Genomic DNA, 22,618 nt, shown 5'->3' with positions numbered 1-22,618 from the left:
GCCTGGCCTGTGCAGGGTTAATTTCTACTTCCCCAGACCATGTAACCAACAGTTTGAGATTCTTGATGTACCTGACCTCCTGCTCATTTCTGGAGTGGAGAATTAGTGGGCATTTAGCCATGAACCTTAGCTTTAAGGAAGCTAAGGACACTCATGTGAAAAATCAGTGAACCTTGAATTTGGGTTCTCCTAGACCATGTATTCTCATTTGATATCTTTGCACAGCATCCTATTAATCCAGGCATGAAAATCAGCACCTCTATGATATCCCCTATAAAGTTACCCTATTAAAATTTCATGTTTGATAATTCTGACAAGCTTTGGGGATGGGGCATATCAAGCACTGCACGTCATTCCCCTAATATTTCATTGGTTCTCTGTCCCACCTTGACCTCTCTTCTCATGTTTCATACTTTTATCCCTTTTGAAGGCTTGAGGCCAAGAGACATCTGTGTTCCTCAGAGACTCACTTTATTGCTTATCTTAAGTGGACTTACCAAGATGTTTTCCTAACAAAGACAGATTGCTTGGAAATTTTCTTTCTTTTTTTTTTTAAAGAGAAGTCTCCTTAAATTCTTTATTCGCCCCATACAATATGCCAGATGTTATATTAAACACTTTATGTACATTATTCCACTTAATCCTAACAATCCCTTGAGGGAGGCAGTATTACTCCATTTTAGATAAAACTGCCGTTAACGGAGGCTAAGAAATTTGCTTAAGAGCGCATAGATTGTAAATAGGGGAATTGAGATTTGAACCTAAGATTGACATCACAGCTTATGTTCTTAATCATGGCTATGAAGTATGGAGTATGTTCCCAGCACATGGTGCTTGGAATATGTGGTACTCTTGTACTTTGTGCAATATTATGGTGGGATGCAAAATAAATTGCTCTCAATAAGGCAAAAGCAATAATATATATACATAGACTATGCAAATTTTTATAATTTATGATATGCTATTTATTTTATGTGCTGTGAAATCTGTGCCAGCGTGAACAGTTAGAAGCAATTTCCATCATTGTTTTAATATAGCATTAGCTGTGGACTGGGCCTGTAAGTCTAAGATCACAACCTCCTAATAACTGAGTAAATTATTGAGGACGACATTGTGTTTTCTATGAGGTATAGAATGAACCGTAAGAGATGATCTAGGTCAAGAGCTTATTCTACATCAAAAACTAATGATGTAATGTATGGTGATTAACATAACAATAAAAATTTAAAAAATCTTATTCTAATTGGCTCAGGTGTGTATCCTTGAAAAGGTATTGCAAAAATACAAAAAGTATAATAAATATTAGATGAGTGGGCCAGATCCTCCAAGCTTGGAGTAGCTAGAGAAGTCTGCACGGAAAAGGTAAAATTCCAGTCCAGTTTTGGAAGAACTAGGATTTGAAGCGTTCTTAGAGAAAGTTGGAAGTACGTTCCTGGTGGGAGGATCGATGGGAACTTGTTTTATCGCAACCTGCTGCAGAACACAACACAGCCCCCTCACACCAGCTACTCGTACTTCCGCATTTCAACCAGAAAGTGCCTCGCTGCGGGCGTTGCCCCTCCAGCAGCGTCCGGGCTCCACGTATCCGTGTGAGGAACCCCGGAACAGCACGCGCCTTGCCCAGCTTCCGCTTCCGGCCGTTCAGGCTCCGCCTCAGCGGAAAAGGCCGTGTGCGGGACGGGGGAGAAGAGGTGGAGAACTGCGCGCGTCGCGCAGGCGCACCGTAGGCGGCTGCAATGGCGCTGTCGTGTTCCCTGAATAGGTATCTGCTGCTCATGGCGCAAGAGCATCTGGAGTTCCGCCTACCGGTGAGCCCGCACTGCCCTCCACAACTTTTTGACGGGAGAGGACGGCACGGTGGGGGTTGGTGTGCGGGCGGCGGAGATCTCAGCTTCAGCTGAGGGTGTGTGTGCTTGTCAGGGATATCACGCGTCCCCAGTCCCTCGGTCCCTGGGAAGGATCCGAGCTCGGCCGAGGGTGTGTGAGAGAGAAGTCCGAGAAAGACTCTCACAGACTTGCCAAGCATTTTCATTCCTTCTTCTGCCCATGCATCAGGTATTGGAGTTAGGCAGGTGAATATGACCCGTCCTCTCTCTCCAGGAACTCTTGTCTAGCGGAGAATAGAGACAGCCAACAGAAATGTTCGCTGCCGTGTTTTAAGTGGCAAATATGCAGGTCAAACTCCATGGAGGAGGGTGGGATTGCTGGTGGTGGTGGTAGGTGGCAAGGGTTAGATGATGGAGAAGTTGGGAAAAGTGTTTCATTCATTCAAGAAACATTTTCAGAGTACTTGTAATTGCATGTGCTGGACGCTGGGGATATGGAGATGGCAAAGACTGTTTCTGTCTTCAAGGAGCTTACTGTTTAGGCTAAGGTCCGAGCAGATGTATAAACATTAAGAAATAACATTTGTAAGTGCAATGGTAGATGCGTAGGGAAAAAGGAGAGCATAGAAGGGGAATCTAATCCACCTGAGGGGGTGAGGGATGTTGGCCTTTAAGATCGCTTGCATGAGGATATGACACTTGAACAGTAACTAAAGTATGAGTAGGAGTTAGCCAGGCCAAGGATATAAATAAATTAGAATTATAATTCAGTATTACTGGATTATGAAATATGTAGCTGAGTGACAAGAAGAGAGCAGGAGAGGTAGATAGGGGCCAGAAAATGCAAAGCCTTGAATCCTCTGGAAGGGAAGAGAACATTTACTTAGCTTGTAAGGGAAATTTGCTGAAAGAGTTTTAAGCAAAGAAGATTTTTCCTTAAAAATCACTTTGGCAGTGATAATGAGGATAGATTTGAGAGGAATAAGTCTGGAATCAGAGGCCAGTTAGGAGCCTGTTGGAATAGTCTTGTTAGTAGATTAAGAAGGCCTGAATTAGGGCAGGGGTAAAAGAATGGGATAGACTGGGAAAATATTTAGGCGATGAAATCATCAGGACTTGATGATTGAATATGGGGGGAACAGGGGCCAGTCAAAGATGACTCCTGGGGTGCATATAAGAGCATCTGCATTTAAAATGTAGAGCACAGGCAGATGAAAGATTTAAATTTTGGTTATTATGAATTTGATATGTTTGTAATATCAAGTGGAGATGACTGGGGTTGGGGGGGCAGTGAATATCGGAGTATGCATGGGGTAGGATAGAGTGGTCTGGACTGGTAATAAATGTTTTGGAAGCTTCTGCATTTGAACACTAGGAGAGAAAGTGAAATTATTCAGAGAAAGCATAGTGTCGAAAGAGTGGTGGGCCAAATACAGGAGCTTGGAAGCATTGATACTGGGGTGAAGTGAGAAAAGAGGAGGTAATGAGGATTGGCAAGTGTCAGAATAGAAAGACTTTGGGGGCACAGAAATCAGGAGGGTAAAGTTTTAGGAATTTTGCTATAACTGTTGTGTAGAGTTTTGGACTGGGGTGGTAAGCTAGATTGCTTGATTTAATGGTCACTGGAAAATGAGGAAGGGGAGATAGACTGCTCTTAACTAGAGCATAAGAAGGGAAAGTAAGAGATTGGTTAACAGTTTGAGGGAGGCCTAGGGTCAGGCAAAGTTTACAGGCTGAAGAGAAGGAGAAAATGGATATAAGGTCACGGTGGGAGGTGTTGGCCTTTCACTAGAAGGGGAGAGTGGGCAAAGGAGAGTTAGGCTGGATATGGGGTAGCTGCCCGAGGGTCCGTTTTCTAGGTTATGAATGAGTCAAGGTTGTTTTTTGAGAGATCAGGGACCAAGCAGTTGAGTGGAGAAATTGGGAAAAACAGTTAAATTTGAAATAGTCATTGAGAGCAAAAGAGGGAGCTGACAAGTTAAAAATTGAGAACACAGGTTTTAGAGCAATGCTGGAAATCCAGCTGAGGGTGATGATCATGTATTTGTAATTGTGCTGAGATTTTCCGATTTTCTTTAGTTGTGTGCAATTCACTGGCCTTAGGAGTTATGAAGGAAGACTGTGGCGTTGATTCAGGGTTAATGTTTTGCTGAGCAGGTGCATTGTCAAGATAGGGGTGTAAGGGCATAGAGTGTCAAGGAGGAAGTAATATTTTAATAGATCTTACTTGATAAAGAGCTGTTTTGTGTGTAAAGAGGACTGGAAAGCCCTCTTCAGTGAGAAACAAAAGCAAGTGTAAAGGCATGGAGGGAGTTGATTATGGTGGTTTGGGGTGTGGGATGTGTGGGGAGTGAGGATGAAGTAATGGGCAGTGGGGCTAGAGAGGTGGGTAGGATCCAGAGTTTGAAATGTTTTGAAACCATTGCAAGGAATTTGGATTTTATTTTAGATTTAATGGGGAGCCATTGGCTCTTTTTAAGTCAGGAAGTGACCATTTTTTTTAAACCAGTGGGTGACTAGTAATCATTTGTGTTTTAGAGGGAGAATTCTGGAGTACCAGAGAAAGGATACTGGAGTGGAAATAGAGGCCAAGGAGGGTGTGGGCCTCTAGTCCAGCAGTGCGGTGAGAATGGAGTGGCTAGACTGCAGTCTTCAGAATAACATCCCTAATACTTGGACATTTTACCTCTTTCTTCTTCTTAAATTATTCTTAGTGTCTTACCCTGGTGCCAGTTTAATCTTCCAAAAAGCTCAGTTCTCTTTTACACCCTCATTGTCCCGAGGCTGAAACTTCTTAGTCTGGCGTTAGCCCACCATTGCATGGTTCTTTTCTCTGTCTCCTCCCACCTCCCACCTCAGTGCAGTCAAGAGAATCCCCGTCATTCCCTGAATGACGCCCTCAGTTTTCATGCTTTGGCCTGTGCTGCCTTCTGTCTAGTTGGGTCTTCCCTATTCCAGTCTTCATTCTATTGATTTTACATAGTATTCATTGAGATTTACCTGCACATTTATTTTAGGTTAATTTTTTACTTGATTCTTTTTCAACTCTGCAATTTCCTTTTTAATGGGTTTTTAGTCTTTGCCAAAATTCTTAATTATGTCTTTTATTCCCTTCAATATAGAAAGCATAATAAGTATGACAAACTGTAGAAAGCACACATATTAAATATGATAAAAGAAGTCCTGTGGGCCTATTGCTTTTGTGTATTGTTTCTCTTGGTTCTTTTTCCTATGTGTGCTGGCTTATTTTTTAAACCACACTAGATATATTTGGAAAGTTATTCGAAGAAATAACATGAGGCCTCGGGTGATGTAAATCCTCTTGAAGTAGGAACATTAATGATCTAGGATGACTTGAACTCATTTCCAGGTATTAAGTTTTGTTTCTGTTCTGATTCATACATGTTCCTCTGGTATGTAGCTTTTGGGGAATCCCAGTCCAAACTGGGTGGTTTATCAGGCCATCTTTCTTTTCCATGGATGGCTCAATATTCTTTTTGTTCCTCTAGCTCCATTAAGCTGTCAAAAGGACCATCCACCCTCACAGATGCTTTTGGAATCGGTAAATACCCTGGGAAGCAGGTGGCTGCACCTTGCAATTTCTGGCTTCTCCTGAAGTTTGGTTTGGTAATTCTTGTAATTGCTCCAAGCGTTCAAGCAGATGCCAGGTTTTTCTAGTTCTCAGCAGAAGGCTCAATCTGCATTACCTAGTTTGCCATCACTAGAAGTGGAAGTCCTCTTTCACCTATGCAGATTCTCTCTGTATTCCAGGTCTTAAGTCAGTTTCCATGAAAACTTTTCTTCTGAAACTAAGGTAATCTTTTCTCCCTTGAACTTTAATATAATACCTTTTTGCTTTTACTTCTTTAAGAGCACTCACTGTTTTACAGCTCACATCTCAGTTACTAGGTTGAATGTTTTGTTCTATTAGACCATAAGCTCCCGGAAGATAAATATGTATTTATCTTTACATAGCTCACTGCCTTGTACATATTAGTTTCTTAGTTAAGTATTGAGTGAGAGGATCCCTTTGGGGAAGGCAATCAAGAGGACAGTCTACACTTTTGAGTCCATCTACTGTTTTAGAACTGCTAAGCAGGAAAACTGTAATGAGTAGCTGCCTTTATGATTTAAAATGAGAGATTAGAAATATAATGTGGTCCTGTTTTATCTTTGTAGAGTTAATCAGGGCCAGTTTTAGTTGGCACCTGCCTTATTGTACTAGAGTTCAGACACCTGGGTTTTATTGCTAGCTCTGAAACAAACTAAATGGATGAAAAATTGAGTGGCTAAAAGAACTGAAAAGCTCACGTGAATTAACGCATGAGGCGTGCCCCAGATCACGTGACCTTTTCAGTTACCGTCAGTATTTACTGATAGACTGTGCAAGTTTTTGGTCTGTCCATATAATTCAACTGAATTTAGCCCCTTGTAAATCCAAGGTTTTAAAAAAAAAAGATTTGTTGTTGTTCTCCTAGTTGGGATGAAAGGGGATTGTAGGCACCCAGCAGAGGGTACCTATCTCTGATTGGTTTACCTCCTCCATAAGACCTACAGAGAGGAGTGGGATTCTACCTGCTTTATGTTATTTGAGGAGACAGAATTTGTTAACAGTATATATTATAAAATTTGTATCGTCATCTTGTATTTATGAATACAAAGTGATTGCTTCATAGAATATAATGTTATCTGAACAGATTTCAACTTTGCATTCCTGATGTTTTTAAAGTAGCTATTGTGTTCTCTTTCTAGTTCTGTAACTTCATCCAGAAAGAAGAGGCTAACTTAGTATAACTTCTGTTTAATAAATCCACAGTGATGCTTCCTGGTTAATCCTTATTTCTTGTCTAAACATCCTCAACTTATCTGTTTAATAATTCATTTTATTTTTATTGATCAGTTGTCAGATTTACTAATCTATAGTTTTTGTCATCCATTTTTCTCCAAAATCAGGGCATTTTCTGAGCAAGTCTTTTGGCAGCCTTCTTGTGTAAAATTTCTCAGAAATTACTTAACTGTGGTTGTGACTAAAATTTTTTCAGAACCTAGAGTTGTAATTTGGTGTTGAAATTTAAATGCCTCAGGTAGGTTACTTGCCCACTCTTAAAAAAATCTTATTATACCTGTATCTGTTAGTAGACTTTGAGTTCCATGTGTTAAAATGTGTTCTTTCTATAATATTTTCAATGTAGGAAATAAAGTCTTTGCTTTCACTTTTTGGAGGTCAGTTCATCAGTAGTCAGGAAACTTATGGAAAGGTAAGTTGAATTTGTATTTTTCATTAGACTATGTGTAGTATATTTATAAGTAGAATCTTCGGGAAGAGAAAAACTGCAAATCTCAAATATATATTTGTGTGGTTACTTGTTTCTGTTTCTAGGGGCAATTGAATAAAAAGGTTATTTTTGGAAAAAAGTTGTGGTTTTGGAACATCATTTAAGTTTATTTCCAGTATTCATTTAGTGTATAGTTTTAATTTTTAACTCAATACTTGTACCACAATTGGTATCTGTCCCTTAATTGGAAAAAAGGGCTGTTTTCTGTTGATGAGGTATGATTAGAATTAAAATTTAGAATTTAGTGGAATTGCAGACATATTGGGAATTATTTAAACATTTGAAATTGCAGATGTGTAAGATTGTGAATTTATGAGCTTTGTATTTTGTATTTGATAGTTTATCAGTGTATTAGAGAAGTTCGGGAAATAGAAAAAGTCATTCATAATTCTTCCTTCATGTGACTTATAATTTGAGGGTACTGCCTTCCAATCTTTATTCATATGCTTTTTTTTCCCTTTAGTTCTAATACTACTTATGAACTTCTTCAGTCTCTTTTTCACTTGATAATATTAATACAGGCAACATGTTGCTACATAGCCTTCATCACTAACAGGGTTGTATAATATTTTCTGTTGATTAGTTCTATCATTATTTATCTAATGATTTCACTTCCTTCAGATTGCTTTTAAATTTTTCTAAAAAAATAATACTGAGATAACCATTTTTTTCTGTTTGGATTATTTTGAAATTTTCTGTAGAGTAGTGTAAATAATGGAAGAAGAAAGACTCACAGGGAGGATTTCTTCCAGAAGATGAGAGAACTTAGTTGAAACAAGTCTGCTAAGGTTGGACTTGGACTCCTAATTGACTTTCATGTACTGAGGGAGGAGAAAAAGAGGAAGAGTATAGATATAATTGGGTGAGAATGATGAACTGAGGTCAGGGTTCTGTTTTGTTTTTCTGTATTCCGGCAACGGGTTATCTGGGTGGAGACGAAAAGTGCCTGTAATCAGGGTGCCTGGGTGGCTTAGTCAGTTAAGTGACCAACTCTTGATTTCTGCTCAGGTCATGATCTCAGGGTTGGCAGATTGAGCCCCAAGTCTGGTTCCGCACTCAGTGTGGAGCTTGCTTAAGTCTCTCTCTCTCTCTACCCCCACCCTCCCACACCCATGCACACCTCTGCATGCTCTCTCTCTCAAAATAAGATAAGATAAAATAAATTGTAAAAAAGTGCCTGCAATCTTGATGGTTGAGACAGAGGATTGGTAAACACCTCTGATGCACCTGAAACTTTTTCCTTAGATAAAATAATAAAAACTAATGATAATATAATATACCCTATTATTTTCCATCATAGTTATTTCAAAGAGTTCCTTTTCTAACCCTTAGGTGGCCACAACTACCTAAAAAAAGAGGGATCATTCAAAGAAATACGTTACTTAGAAGTTAAAATAGCCGTATTGTCAGGAATGATCAATAAAAAATTCTGAGATTATACTTTGGGGTAAAATATGCATTAATTATTTTGGTCAAAATACATAAGACAGTAAATACAAAATTAATCTTTTTTTTAAAGATTTTATTTATTTATTTGACAGAGAGTTACAGCGAGAGAGGGAACACAAGCAGGGGGAGTGGGAGAGGGAGAAGCAGGCTTCCCATGGAGCAGGGAGCCCGATGTGGGGCTCAATCCCAGGACCCTGGGATCATGACCTGAGCCAAAGGCAGACGCTTAACGACTGAGCCACCCAGGCGCCCTACAAAATTAATCTTAAGATTAACCTTATATTTGCTGATATTTGCATTTATGGTCATTTATAAACGTGTTCTGATGTTGTACTCTATTATCCTAACAGGTTACCTATTAAAATAATTTATGTTTTTTTTTTACTATTGGAGCAGTTTTTATTTTGGTTAGAGTCAGATCAGGTATTCTTACATAAAAGTAACAAATAGGAATCTCTTCTTATTGACTTCTTGAATAGAAGCAAATGAGGCTGTAAAACCAGTTACAAGTTGTATATTGTTATTTTTTTCAGTCTCCTTTTTGGATTCTTAGCATTCCCTCTGAAGATATTGCCAGAAACTTAATGAAACGAACAGTGTGTGCCAAGTAAGAGAAACTTACAGTGTTTTCCTGTAGATTATATACTGTACTTCTCATACTACTCTGTCCTTGCTATATTGGCGGAGAATTAGAAGGGCTTAGTTGTTGAGGGGAGCTCACTTTAGCTTGCAGATACATGAATTTGCCACTGGATGGTGGTGGTAGAACAGGGAGTTCTCTGCTGAAACAGGGTGAGGGAATCTTAGTGGTGAAATGCATAAACACTTCTTGTGGGGTAATTTTTTTAAACTTCTATATTAAGCAGGATTATGGTATAAGATGTAAATGCTGTTTTTACATAGGATAAATGCCACATTTAATTATAACCAAAGTATTGAAAATCTAAAGATGTTTTTATAGATGGCTTTAGTTGGATGAGCAGATAAGTGTGAAATGACAAAAAGTGAGGACTGCCATGAAATATGTTTTGCTGTTTTGTTAGAGAACGAAGTCCTGATTATCATATCTTGTGTGGATTACTATAATGATGCTGTTCATACTTTATCCTACCTGTTTTCTAGATTTTATCATTGGTATCTTATCTTTTTTTCATTTCCTCCTTCTTTCCCTCTTTCCTTTCTAATCTTTTAAGTTGAAACTTGCTAATGGGTCTTACTATTCAGCAAAAATGACTATCAGACAGAAATATAACTAAAAAAAAAATCTTTTGAATAATCATTACTTTTGATTAGTATATTAAAATTTATGGCTCTAAGTAAGAGTTGTTTGATTTCAGATAAGGCTTATTAGGTTTAAAATAGCTATTTGAGGACCAAGAACTTGTACACTTCCTTCAAAGCTCATATCTTTTCCTACATTTGCTTAATGGTATAATTAATAATTATGTAATGATTGTATAATATTATATAATTTCCTTGACTACTTTTTATTTTCTGTATATTTTGAATAGCTTAGGTTGGGTATACCTTCAGTGATAGCTAAATAAGGGTGGTATTACTGTAGAGGTCCTCTGTCTATAAATTTCATAGAAAGCAAAGGAGGAATTCATTTTCAAATGAAGAAATTCACAGTCCTAATTGTAGCATTAATTGTTCTGGAAATAAAATAGACTATTATAAGCATGGATTGAAAAGTAACTTAAATTTAAAATTTTTTTTGTGGTAGACTAGGGATTGAAAGTTAATTTTGTTTTGTTGATTTCTCTTTAAAATGGAATATCTTGAGCATACCACAAAAAGAGTGAAAAGTATAATAAACCCCTAGGTATCTACCTTGTTAGATCTCAACATTTTGAGATACTTGCCACAGCTGTCTTTAAAAAAAAAAAGTGGTTTACAGAAACCATTGACTCTGTGCACCTTTCCCAATTCCATTCTCCTCCTTCCCTCAAAGGATAGTTTCTTAAAGAATTTTTGTCAGAAAAATTTCATTATTACTTCCATAATCGTTAAAATATTTGAGATTATTGTTGATTTTATATTAATAAGTGGGTATCCATGGCTTATTTATATAGCACCTATGAGAAATGTGACAGCCTATGTAAGCTTTATAATCTCTAAATTATGGATCATAATAGTTCAGTCATATATATGAAAACTTTACTCTGAAAATCTAAATCATAAAAGATATTATTATAAATTAGTGTTCCAATTATAGCTGAAGTTTTTGTTGTATGCCTAATCTTTATTTTGACTATTTAAAATATAAATTTATTAATATATAAATTTCTGGAAAAGAGGATATGGAGTCATATTTTGTTGATTCTAGGTTATCATTACAAGCATTAGTTCCTATGTTATACTGTATAATAGTTCGTTAGGGATGATTATGATCCATTAAACTGCCTTTCCCTGAATGGCCTGGGATTTCTTTTTTCTTTTTTCTTTTTTTTTTAAATTTTTCAGAAGCAGTGTATTATAGTGCATGTAGTCATGTGTGTAGTTTGGAGTCTGATGGATTGGAATCCTAGCTTCATTAATTGCTATATGACCTGAAAGAGTCATTTTATCTCATTGTGCTTCAGTTTCCTCATTGGTTCAATGGGTGATGATACTGGAAGCTACCTCATAGGGCTCTTATGAAGAACAATTATGAATCTGTATTAAATGGCTTAGAATAGTCCCTTGTACTTTGGTTATATAAAGTGTTAGCTTTTATTATTTTTGTTTTTTTAAGGTTTTGCTTTTCCAGAGGTTGAGTTATATATGCTTTTCCTCAGCTTAAGCTTCCAGGAATCTTCTCCCTTAGGTTTCATGAAGGCAGTGAGCTTTGTTCTGTTGTATCTTACTGCCTAGAATAATTTCTGGTATACAGTAATACTTAATAAATATTTGTTGAATAAATGAATTGATCAAGCTTATTATAATTTCTAAACATTAAGAACAAATCATGAATACATGGAATTTGGGGACATCTATTTTGAATAATTGTGTTTGTTGCTTTTTACTCTTTGTACATTTGTATAGCTGAGATCACCCCTTTAGTGATGGCTAAATAAGAGTAGGATTACTATAGAGGCCCTCTTTCAATAAATTCGGTAGAAAGGAAAGGAAGAGTTTGTTTTCAGAGGATAATATTCTCAATCCTGATGGCAGCATTAATGACATTTATAAAGTAGTTTGAATTTAGATGCACAAAACTATGCTACTATGTAGATTTGAGTTCCATTATAATGAATTCTTGTTTGTAAGGAAATTTTCTTGTAATTGTTTAAATGTTCCTTGAAATTGGTGGAAGCTTGAGGATTTTTTTATAGTAAGAATTTTCTTTTTGTAGTGGTTAGAAAAGTAACAGTTACTAAATGTTAGTAAGTAATAGCTAAATATTAATTGTAACATTTTTAACTGGTCATTTTTGTTTTATGGAGAAGACACTGGAAAAATTGGATTTGTGGCAGCTTGTCACCCATTTTACTAAAATAAATGATGTTACTGCATCATTTGTATTCTAGTATAAAAATATAATAATGAAAACTTGGAAAAATCTTGACTTACGTTAAATTTCCTTCTGTGTAAAGTTAAACTTCTCTGTGATTTGGACTTATGTTTATTTTTAGGACACATTTCTCATTTATAGCTTAGAAAATATAGGCAATAATTGTGTAAGTGGAATAAGAATAAAGAACTAGAAAGGAAAAAAAAGATAAAAGGACTAGGGAAGTAATTGTTACATATTACTGCATGAACTGATTTTGTTACTGAGGTTAGTACTAATCATTTATTTTCTAGGTCCATATTTGAACTATGGGGTCATGGAAAATCTCCAGAGGAGCTGTATAATTCTCTCAAAAACTACCCTGTGGAGAAGATGGTGCGTAGTGAAATGTGTTTTTTATAGGTATATCTACAGATACTGTAGAATTATGAAGCTTAAAAGAATTTATTTGCTTTTATTTTAGGTTCCATTTCTGCATTCAGATTCTACATATAAAATAAAGATTCACACATTTAATAAAACATTGACACAAGAAGAAAAAGTCAAACGAATAGATGTAAGTGAATTTAGCAAAAATGAAAAAAATCAATGAGAATAATGTGGTCTGCTGCTGTTGATACGTAATAATTCTCAATTCTGTTAAGTGTTTATTTTGTAGCACACTGTGTGCTAAGTAATTTTCATGTTTTGTCTTAATGCTGATACCAAACTTACAAGATAGGTATTATTATATAAGCACTGTTTTTCCTTTAAAATTCTAATGGGACATGAGAACCACTTTTATTTTTTAGGCACTTGCGTTTCTGCCATTTGAAGGGAAAGTGAATTTAAAGAAGCCACAGCATATATTCTCTATTTTGGAGGATTATGGTTTGGACCCAAACTGCATCCCTGAGAATCCACATAATATTTATTTTGGTAGATGGGTAAGCAAGTGTTCTTTTTACCTGTTTCAGATTGTTTCTTTAAAAGTTTAATGTCAGGGAGCCTGGGTGGCTCTGTCATTAAGTGTCTGCCTTCGGCTCAGGTCATGATCTCAGGGTCCTGGGATCGAGTCCCACATCGGGCTCCCTGCTCAGCAGGAAGTCTGCTTCTCCCTCTCCCACTCTCTCTGCTTGTGTTCCTGTTCTTGCTATCTCTGTCAAATAAATAAATAAATACATCTTAAAAAAAAAGTGTAATGTTAGACCTTTGTATAGGACTCTTTATATGTAGAATTCTTTGTATAGGACTCTTTATATGTAGAATTCTAAGACAACTGAAGACTCAGAATTACTGTATGAATTCAAATGAGTGGAAAAATACGTGGTTATGTGTTTTGTTTTGTTTGTTTTTCCAGAGATTCCTGGGAAGTGCAAGACGCTTGCTAGATAATAGGGCCTAGGTTAGGAGGTGGTGTACGAGGAAAAAATAACATAAGACTTGTCAGAAAGTCTGGATTGCTTTTTAAGTGGAGAAAAGGCAGAGTGCTGTGGTAGTTGAGGGATCTAATTTGTGGAGTTCTTGAATCTAAGCTCATATTCTGAAAAGAAATAAAATTATTGCAGAGCAGTCCTGCTCACTTCCCTAAGGGTAATGGAAGCTGGGGCTTATGTTACAGATTATTGTTTTTAAGAGAAAAAAGAGGTGGGTAGAGTTTACTCACCACCAACCTCTGGAATTACTGCATTCAAATTCAATTCAAATTTAATTTGAAAAGTCACTATAAATTACAACATGCTAAAAAAAATACAAGGAATTTGTCCATAATTACCTCAGTCACATTTTTTTAAAAGAAACAAGTTTAGAGCAATGGTAAGTGGAAAGATGTTTTTATCATCAAGATATGGTGGTTTTATTGTGAATGGTTATCTTCAATCTGTTTTATGCAGTTAAACTAATTTGAAGAATCTCTGATCTAGATTGCAGATGGACAGAGAGAGCTTATTGAGTCTTACAGTGTCAAAAAGAGACACTTTATTGGAAATACAAGCATGGATGCTGGTTTATCATTTATCATGGCCAACCATGGAAAAGTGAAAGAAAATGATATAGTCTTTGATCCATTTGTTGGAACAGGTATTTTTATTTACTGTTAAACTAGTGCATAGGTGTTACTTGTTTATATTAGTCAAGGTCATAGTAATGTTTTTGCTAAAAGATTAGTAAATTTGTACAGAATAATCTTAATTATCATGAGATAGTGGCTAAGAGACGACCACATATTTGTGTAATAGCCCAGTATGCAACACTTGTGCCACTTCAAGAATGACATAATTTTGTGGGCTTTTTCCCCAAGTAAACCACTAGGTGGAGGGGTATGCCATACATTGCAATACCGTGTACTGTGGAAATGTTGTAAAGCTATACAGTTTATTTAAATAGGAAAACTTGGGTGGAAAAAAGACTTGAGTGACAAGATAAAAAAAAGTGTTTTTCATTTAACATTGATAACCATATACTTACATGGAAAAAAATGGGTAATATGTCTAATCTTTGATTTGGTTTGTAGAGGTTTATAAGTGTGAAGATAAGGAAAGTGACTTAATTATCAATGGGCTGGAGCCTGGCTGCTGAGGCTGCAGTCTGTGTTTTATACACCTGATTAGATGTCCTTGTAATTAACTTCGTGTAGAAGTCCTAAAATTCCACCTTTACCTCCTCCGATTCCATGAAGACATTTTCCTGCTTTGCCCCATTTTTTGCTGGATCTTACTCATACCTAGGGAGCGCTCATATTTAGGTGTGTCTGGCTAAAGTAATTGTGATTCACATTGTGTTGGAACAAATTATGTTTGTGGTTGGAGTTTCTCCCTGTAGCTGTCCTTTACCCATCAGAAACTTGGGAAGCAGCGTTGCCACAATAACTAACATTGTTGAACTAAAAAGAAAAAAACTTGCTGAGGAGATTATGGCACAGAGAGAGGTTATGTGACTTGGCCAAGGTTATACAGTGTGTAAATTTCATGAGATTCAAACTCAAGCAGTCTAACTCCAAAGCTCCTGCTCTTAACGACTATGCTAGAGCTGTGTCTTTCTGCCTTAGGATCTGTCGGCCAGCTGTTATACTATAAACTGACTTGAGGAATGTGACCACATGTGATTAGGAAGAAATAGTATCAACGTCAAAAGATTTCTAACCGTTGGAATGATTTTCTGTGTTGTTGAATTAATCCACTAGTGAGGCTCTCTTCTCCCACTCCACCAGTGTCTCCATATATCCCACACCCGATATTCGACCTGTTTGTTTCTTTCCTACCCTCCTTATCCTCAGTGCCTCCTGCAACTCTTTAAACTTTTATTGGAAATAATGCCAAACTTATAGTTAAGATACAAGAATAAAAATAGAACAGAGAACACTTGCATGTACTTGACTCAGATTAAACTTGTTAACATTTGGCCTCATTTACTTTTATCATTTGTTTTCTTTTTATGTTTATGTTTATGTTTATTTACATAATTTTGTTTTCTTTACCATTTGAAAGTAGGTTGCATCCATCCCGTCCCTTTACCTCTCAAATACTTCAGTATATATATCTGAAGAATGAGGATATTCTCTTATATAACCACAGTATAGTTTTCAATGTTAGCAAATGTACTATTAATACAATAATGTTCATATGACATTTTTGTTAATTGACCCACTGATGTCCTTTATACCATCTTTTTTTCCTTTCCAGTCTAGCATCAAGTATTGTATTTTGTCCTTGCTGTTTCTTTGATTCATTTGATATGGAACAAGTCCGCAGTCTTTCTTTTTCTTTTATGAAATTTGCACTTTTGGAGAACACTGTCCCTCCTCTCTTTATTTATTATTCAGAATGTACCTCATTTGGGTCATTTATTTCCACATGATTAGATTCAGGTTATAAATTCCTGGCTGGACTACTACAACAATGATTTTGTGTCCTCCTCAGGGCATCTGCATAATGGTTATCTGCCCCTCATTGGTAATACTCATTTTGATCAGCTGGTTAAGGTGGTGGGTGATTTTTCCATTGCATGATTGCTATTTTTTCCCCATTGCAGTTAATAGGCATTCTGTGGGGAGACATGTTAAAACCCATGTAAATATCCTGTTCTGCATCTAAATTCCCCCTCACCCCTGTCAAGTTCTCAGGTTTGGCATTCATTGATGATTCTTGCCTGAACCAGTCTTCACTTTGGTCACAAAGGGATGATTTTCCAATAATAGTACTCCCTCCACAATTGCCACTTGACACTCATTCTATTATAACCAAGAGCCCTTTCTTCTCTCCTATGTATTTATTATCAATATAAGCTTGTGAATTCCCTCTTTTTCCCCCTTAGTGGTCTATAATTCATTACTAATTTGTTACTCAAATTGTCCCACGTTTGCCAAGTGGAGCCCTTTCGCGCTAGATCTGTCTTTGTGACCTGTTCCTGTCTTTTATTTTTGAGTACTTTCTTACTGTTTGGCTCATCTTTTACCTGCCCAAACCCTGGAATCAGTCATTTCTCCAAGGAACCATTGTTGCTTTTAGTGGGGAATGGTATTAGAGACCAAGATCTGGGTGCTAGGTATCTTCATTTCTCGACCCTTTCAGCAGATAAGCTAGGACATTTATGTGTGTATGTGCACAATATGCATGTAAATGTGTATGCAAGTACACATATCCCTATATATGTACTGTGTGCACGTGCATGTGGATATACACAGATATTGTAGAAATTGTGAATTTTCATATATACTACAAATTCTAGTCTGTCCTGACAGATTTTGTTCTTGCTTATCCCCATTCCATTTTTACATGTGCCTTCTTCGACATTGAGAATCCTGTTTTTTTTTAACCATCTACACATTTATTCTTTTGCTCATTCCTATAATACATTTAAAATACTTCCAAAATTGCTTTGCACTTACCACCAAAAGAAAAGCAAAACAATACAAAAACCCTGTTAAAAGGATATGTTTTAAGGCTATGTATTCAGTTCTCTATGCTACCCAAAGGGCAATAAAGTCAAATATGTCAAATATTGTGCTTTCTTTTTTTACCCCCTCATTTAAAAATCAGTTCAGAGTTCATTTTTTTCAGTTTGCCCTCAGTTTTAGACTTTTACCTCCTTCCATCCTCTTTGATATATTTTTAAAAATGTAGACGATCAGTTTGCTTCCAAAAGTCAACTGCACAAGAGGTATACTTAGACAAATATCGCTTCTTTCCATACCACTTCCATCTTCTTCCCCCAGCCCTTGTCGATAACCAACTGCTCTTTTAGTTGATTCTTGTTTGTGGTTTTTTTGTAGTGATAGGCAGATATATGCACATTTTATTTCTACTTCTTTCTTACACCACTTTGTTTTTCTCACTTAATAGTTTTTCCTGAAAAATCACTTTCTGTCAATTCATAGGTATTGTCTTCATTCTTTTTTATAGTTGTATTCCATGGGTGTATATACTATAATTTATTCAGTCTCCTTTACTTGGACATGGGTAGTGTCCAGTATTTTAGAGTTACAAATAATGCCTGCAATGAATAATCTTTTGTGTATATACTTGTGTAACGTTGGAGATATGGCTCTAGGGTAAATTCATAATAGAATTGCTGGTTGAAGAATGTAGGTATATTGTTAAACCTTGCTTCACCAGATTTATTGTCAAGGTTTTGAAATGTTGCCAGTCTGTTGGATGAAAACATTATCTCACTGTAGTGTTATTTTGTATTTCTCTTATAAGTGAAGTCTAATAACCTTTTATATATATTTTTTTAACATATAACATATTATTTATTTCAGGGGAACAGGTCTGTGATTCATGAGTCTTATGTAATACCCAGTGCTCATTACAACACATACTGTCCCCAGTGTCCATCACCCAGTTACCCCATACTCCCACCCCCCTCCCCGCCAAGCAACCCTCAGTTTGTTTCCTATGATTAAGAGTCTTTTATGGTTTAAGAGTCTCCCTCTCTGCTCTCATCTTGTTTCATTTTTTTCTTCTCTTCCCCTATGATCCTTTGCCTTGTTTCTTAAATTCCACATATCAGTGAGATCATATAATTGTCTTTCTCTGATTGACTTATTTCGTTTAGCATAATACCCTCTAGTTCCATCCACATCGTTTCAACCTTTTATATTTTAAGGGCCTTTTTAATAATTTTTTTGGAAATATTTTTCATGTCTTTTGCCCATTTTTATGTAGACATTTATTTTTGGAAGTACTTTGTATGTTAGGGAATTAGCTCTCCCTCTCTTTTCCTTTTTTTTTTAATGTAAATGTAAAGATGTATACATGTGTATATTACATATGTGCATGTGTGTGTGTATATATATATATATATATATATATATACACACAAAAAAAAAAAACAAATATTTTCTCCCAGTTTGCCATTTGGTTTTTTTTTTTTTAAAGATTTTATTTATTTATTTGAGATAGAGAGAATGAGAGATAGAGAGCACGAGAGGGAAGAGGGTCAGAGGGAGAAACAGACTCCCTGCCAAGCAGGGAGCCCGATGCGGGACTCGATCCTGGGACTCCAGGATCATGACCTGAGCCGAAGGCAGTCGCTTAACCAACTGAGCCACCCAGGCACCCGCCATTTAGCTTTTGACTTTGCAAGCAGTTGCTTTTTCCCACGCAGAAGTTTTCCCTACATCTAAGTAACAGAGGTATCTAGCTATGTTATTCTTCTAGTACATTTATAGTTTTAGTTTTGTTTCCTTTAGATCTCGGTCTGTTTGGAGTTTTTTTTTTAATTATTTTTTATTATTATGCTCAATTAGCCAGCATATAGTACATCATTAGTTTTTGATGTAGTGTTCCAACGATTCATCTGTTGCATATAATACCCAGGACTCATCACCACACGTGCCCTCCTTAGTGCCTCTCACCCAGTTACCCTATCCCCCCACCCCCCTCCCTTCTGGAACCCTCAGTTTGGTTCCTGGAGTCCAGAGTCTCTCATGGTTTGTCTCCCTCTCTGATTTCTTATATGCTGTGAGGAATGGATCTATAATTTCTCTTTTTTCCAAATGCTGAACCTTTTATTAATCCTTAATTTGTTCTTGGACTTTAAAAATTTTTTCTGTGAAGTGAGAAGAATTCTTTGATATACATACATGTACATAATATGTACACATACATGTAGACAAGACTATAAAGTCTAAAAATAGAGTTCCTAGCATAGGTAAAATTTCTTTCCCTTGATGTATATGAGGTTGGGTGTATTATGAAATGCTAACTGCCACAGCAATCAAAATATTACCTTCAGTGTGAGTAAGGGGCAAGGAGGTCTGCCCCTAATTTGCTTTAGAGCAGCTCCTTAGAGTGGGTAGTAGATCGTGGTCTTGTGACTGTTTACATAGGACAATTAATTGAAAATTGGTAAGAAGATCTTTGCAAAGTTGCTGCTAAAATATATTTTTTTCTAATTTGTAGTTTAAGCATAGCTTTAGAACTTTAGTTTTTGGTGCTTTTGTTTTGAGATTGGTGATATAATTATAAATAGACACAATTTTTAAGTATAGTTTGTCCTTTTTCTTGGGCCTTTTGTCTCACTGATGGGTAGTACCTTCTGAAGGATTGGGGAAATACCCTGTGCCCTCCTCCATGGCCATAGTTTTTCACAAATATTTTTGATAGTATTTTTTCCTTGTTTCCTTTTCTAATATTTAAAAACAAAGTCAAGTGTATCCAATTCTTTTCCATTTTAAAGGCACAAAATTGAAGTATATTTGTTTCCCAAATGTTTTATCCACTGACTTCTCATGACCTGTGTTTTTCTCAAGGTTATAGGATAGAGTAGAAAGCTTCTGGGAAACTGAAAGGAGAGATGTAATCTTTTCCTGCCTAAATACCTTTCCTTTTTCTTTAGACAGTCTGCTATTGTCTAGAATGACATTATGAGCTGTAGAAACATAACTTTCCTTTCCATTTTGGTGAATATATATTGCTTTTCATCTTAATAAGATTTTTTAAAAAGTTGCTTATCTCCATTTTTTTTTCTGAGGGAGAAGATACCTATCATTGGGCCAGCTCTAAGTAGTTAGGAAGTCCTGTTGTTCTAATATGAGCATGGCTAAAGGATTGATGAACATGATATGTTGAATTCCTAGAATGGTACAGCCCTGCCTATGATATACAAGAGTTGTGAATGGTGTACAACTCTTACTGAGTGTGCAGCTTTACTTAATTTAATAACAAATTTTACTTTTGTTTATCTAATTGGTAAGCAAAGTGTATATTTATTTCAGTTGGTGCTGACTCCAAAGGAGAGAAAATGGTATAGAGAAAAGAGCAAATTAAGTCCTTAATCTGTTAGTTATTACGTCACTTTGGGCAACATTCTCAACTTGTCTGGGCCTCAGTTCCATCATTGATAAAAGGGTAATACTAATATATTGTGAGGATTAAGTGAGGTAATATATGTATATGAAATTCTTAGCAAGTTGCCTGACACATGGTAGACATTCAGTAGACTGTAATGAATAACATTATTATTTTGTTAGGAACTTAGATGCCTTTTTGGTGAAAGATGTTAGATACAGCCAATATTGAATGGTGATGATGAACAATTTGGCCATGAACTCATTTTCTAGTTCCTTCTTTGGCTGATTTCCAAGATACTCATCATTTGCGACTATTGGCAAATTGTAACAGCAGGCAAGGAAATCGAGGGTTAAAATTGTAAACATCTGATTCTTTGTTTATAGTGAAAATAATTGGTACAAGTAGACACACAGCCAGTTGCTGTAGGTGGCTGTGATACGATTTTATGACAGAGGTCCATAGATCTTCCTTTTCTTCTTCCCCTCTCTAAAGTGAGTCAGCTATTTTAGTAATTGAGACTATATCCAGGAGGCCATTATACACTCCTTGGCTGCTTCTACCTTTCGATGAGCCATAGTGTAAGGAAAAGAGTGCAGCTCCTTTTGAAATTTATCATTGCAGAATGATAGACAAAGATGCCAGGTGTTGGGAAACTACTGGTCCTGGGAGGATACTGTGGGGGAGGAAAAAAGAAAACGAGGAAAGAGATCATTGGTCTCTGTAGGTCTGTGGAATAGTCTCTGCTTCCTTCCCATTTTTGTCCACAACTCTTTGTAGTCTCCTTTTCCTGAGTTTCATAGTTTATCTGGTAAAATTTCTATTACAGTATCCTTTTGCTCAGGCTGCTAGTGTAACTTACCTGAGTTCATTTGGAAAAAGGATGAATTAGATACAGTAGTATTCCATTTTTCCTCCTTTTCTCCTTTCCTTTTAGCAAAACCAAAGCCCAGTCTCTCATTTCTACACTTCTGTAAGGCTTTTCACTTAAATTTCTAATGATGAAAATCACAAATTAGTTTCTATAAATTCTACTTATTGTGTCCTTTTGCCTGTAAGATATTGCCCTGACCTTAAAGTGGTTACTATTTAAGTAAGGAGAAATTAGAACACTGAGTTTGTGGTATTTGTACACTTGATAGCATAAGAAATTGGGTGAGTCACATACCTGCCCCTCACCACTTCACCCCTCCTTTATCATCCCTTCTTCCACCAGAAAGCTTCGGGGAAACTCCAACTGAGGTATAACTAAATGCAAAAAATGCTTCAATTTAATTGAGAAAACAACTAGATGATTAACAGCGATTACCCAGTGACCAGTTCAGAAAAGCTCATTTATAATGACTTTATTTAAAACTTTGAAAGCTTAAAGGGGACAAAGTAAACTAACAGATGTAGTCTAACAGATTATTCATCTCCTTTCAGCAGTGTACTCTAAATTGGGTCTTCTCAAAACTCATTCTAACCAAATGGATAAGGTTCTGTTTAAGGAAGCACAGGAAAGCTTTTCTGTTCCCCTTGACAACTAGTTCTTCTAGGTGAGTATCTGCCTTAATTGGCAGAATTGTAGTAATTCCTCATAATTTGGGTGAAGTGATTTTGTGAGTATTCCAAGTCATCACAATACAGTATCTTTTCTAAATTTGGATGGTTCCATTGATAGAACAAGACTAACAGGGTCTTACTTAGCTTCCCTCTCACACAAATGCTTCTTGTAGTTAGTATGAGGGAACTTAGGTTTTGGTTTCTGCTGTACTTTTTTTAGTCCTCCATTCTCTTCTTCATGGACTCCAGTAGTAATAGTCAGTTACAGTATTTTTTACAAACAAAGTCTATTTATTTAAGTGCATGTTCCCAGACTGTGTTTAAATGGCTATGGAAGGAATACTATTAATTTATAGATCTTGGCCCTCTGGAGGCACTACCCATCTTAATTTTAGAAATTACCTTTGAAAAGGATGTAAGGGAAAATATATAGTTATTTTCCCTTGTCTGAGTCTGTGCATAGTTTGAGAATAAATTTCTGATGTCAGTTTGACAGACCTTTCTATGGTATAGCTGTTAGGACTAAGAGCATTTTAATTTGGATGAATAAAAAAAAGTAAAGTTCAATGGAAAGCACAATTAAAATAATTTTGTGATTTTTTTTCTTTAAACAATTTAAAAATATTATTACCTTTTATTTTAAAGGGTTTTATTAAATTTTAAATATTTATTAGGACTTTTCTTTGTATGTGAGCT

General features: G+C 36.2%; 1 protein-coding gene across 8 annotated transcripts in view; it reads left to right on the top strand.

Moving 5' to 3' along the window:
• The first annotated feature begins 1,665 nt into the window (after positions 1-1,665).
• Positions 1,666-22,618, top strand: part of TRMT11 (tRNA methyltransferase 11 homolog) — a 55,345-nt gene continuing 34,392 nt past the window's right edge. For 3 of the 8 annotated variants that reach the window (XM_027601971.1, XM_027601973.1, XM_027601974.2), the window contains exons 1-7: positions 1,666-1,808; positions 7,019-7,084; positions 9,145-9,218; positions 12,401-12,482; positions 12,571-12,663; positions 12,899-13,033; positions 14,009-14,165. In XM_027601971.1, the coding sequence (XP_027457772.1) occupies positions 1,737-1,808; positions 7,019-7,084; positions 9,145-9,218; positions 12,401-12,482; positions 12,571-12,663; positions 12,899-13,033; positions 14,009-14,165 (679 nt within the window). In that variant the 5' untranslated portion in view covers positions 1,666-1,736. Of the gene's footprint in view, positions 1,809-5,373; positions 5,389-5,597; positions 5,641-7,018; positions 7,085-9,144; positions 9,219-12,400; positions 12,483-12,570; positions 12,664-12,898; positions 13,034-14,008; positions 14,166-22,618 lie in introns of those variants that run through there. The other 5 variants (XM_027601975.1, XM_027601976.1, XM_027601978.1 and 2 more) reach the window with 5 other exon arrangements.

This window comes from Zalophus californianus, chromosome 7 (genome assembly GCF_009762305.2).
Source record: "Zalophus californianus isolate mZalCal1 chromosome 7, mZalCal1.pri.v2, whole genome shotgun sequence".
NCBI lineage: Eukaryota > Metazoa > Chordata > Mammalia > Carnivora > Otariidae > Zalophus > Zalophus californianus.
This window is presented reverse-complemented; position numbering and strand designations above follow the sequence as displayed.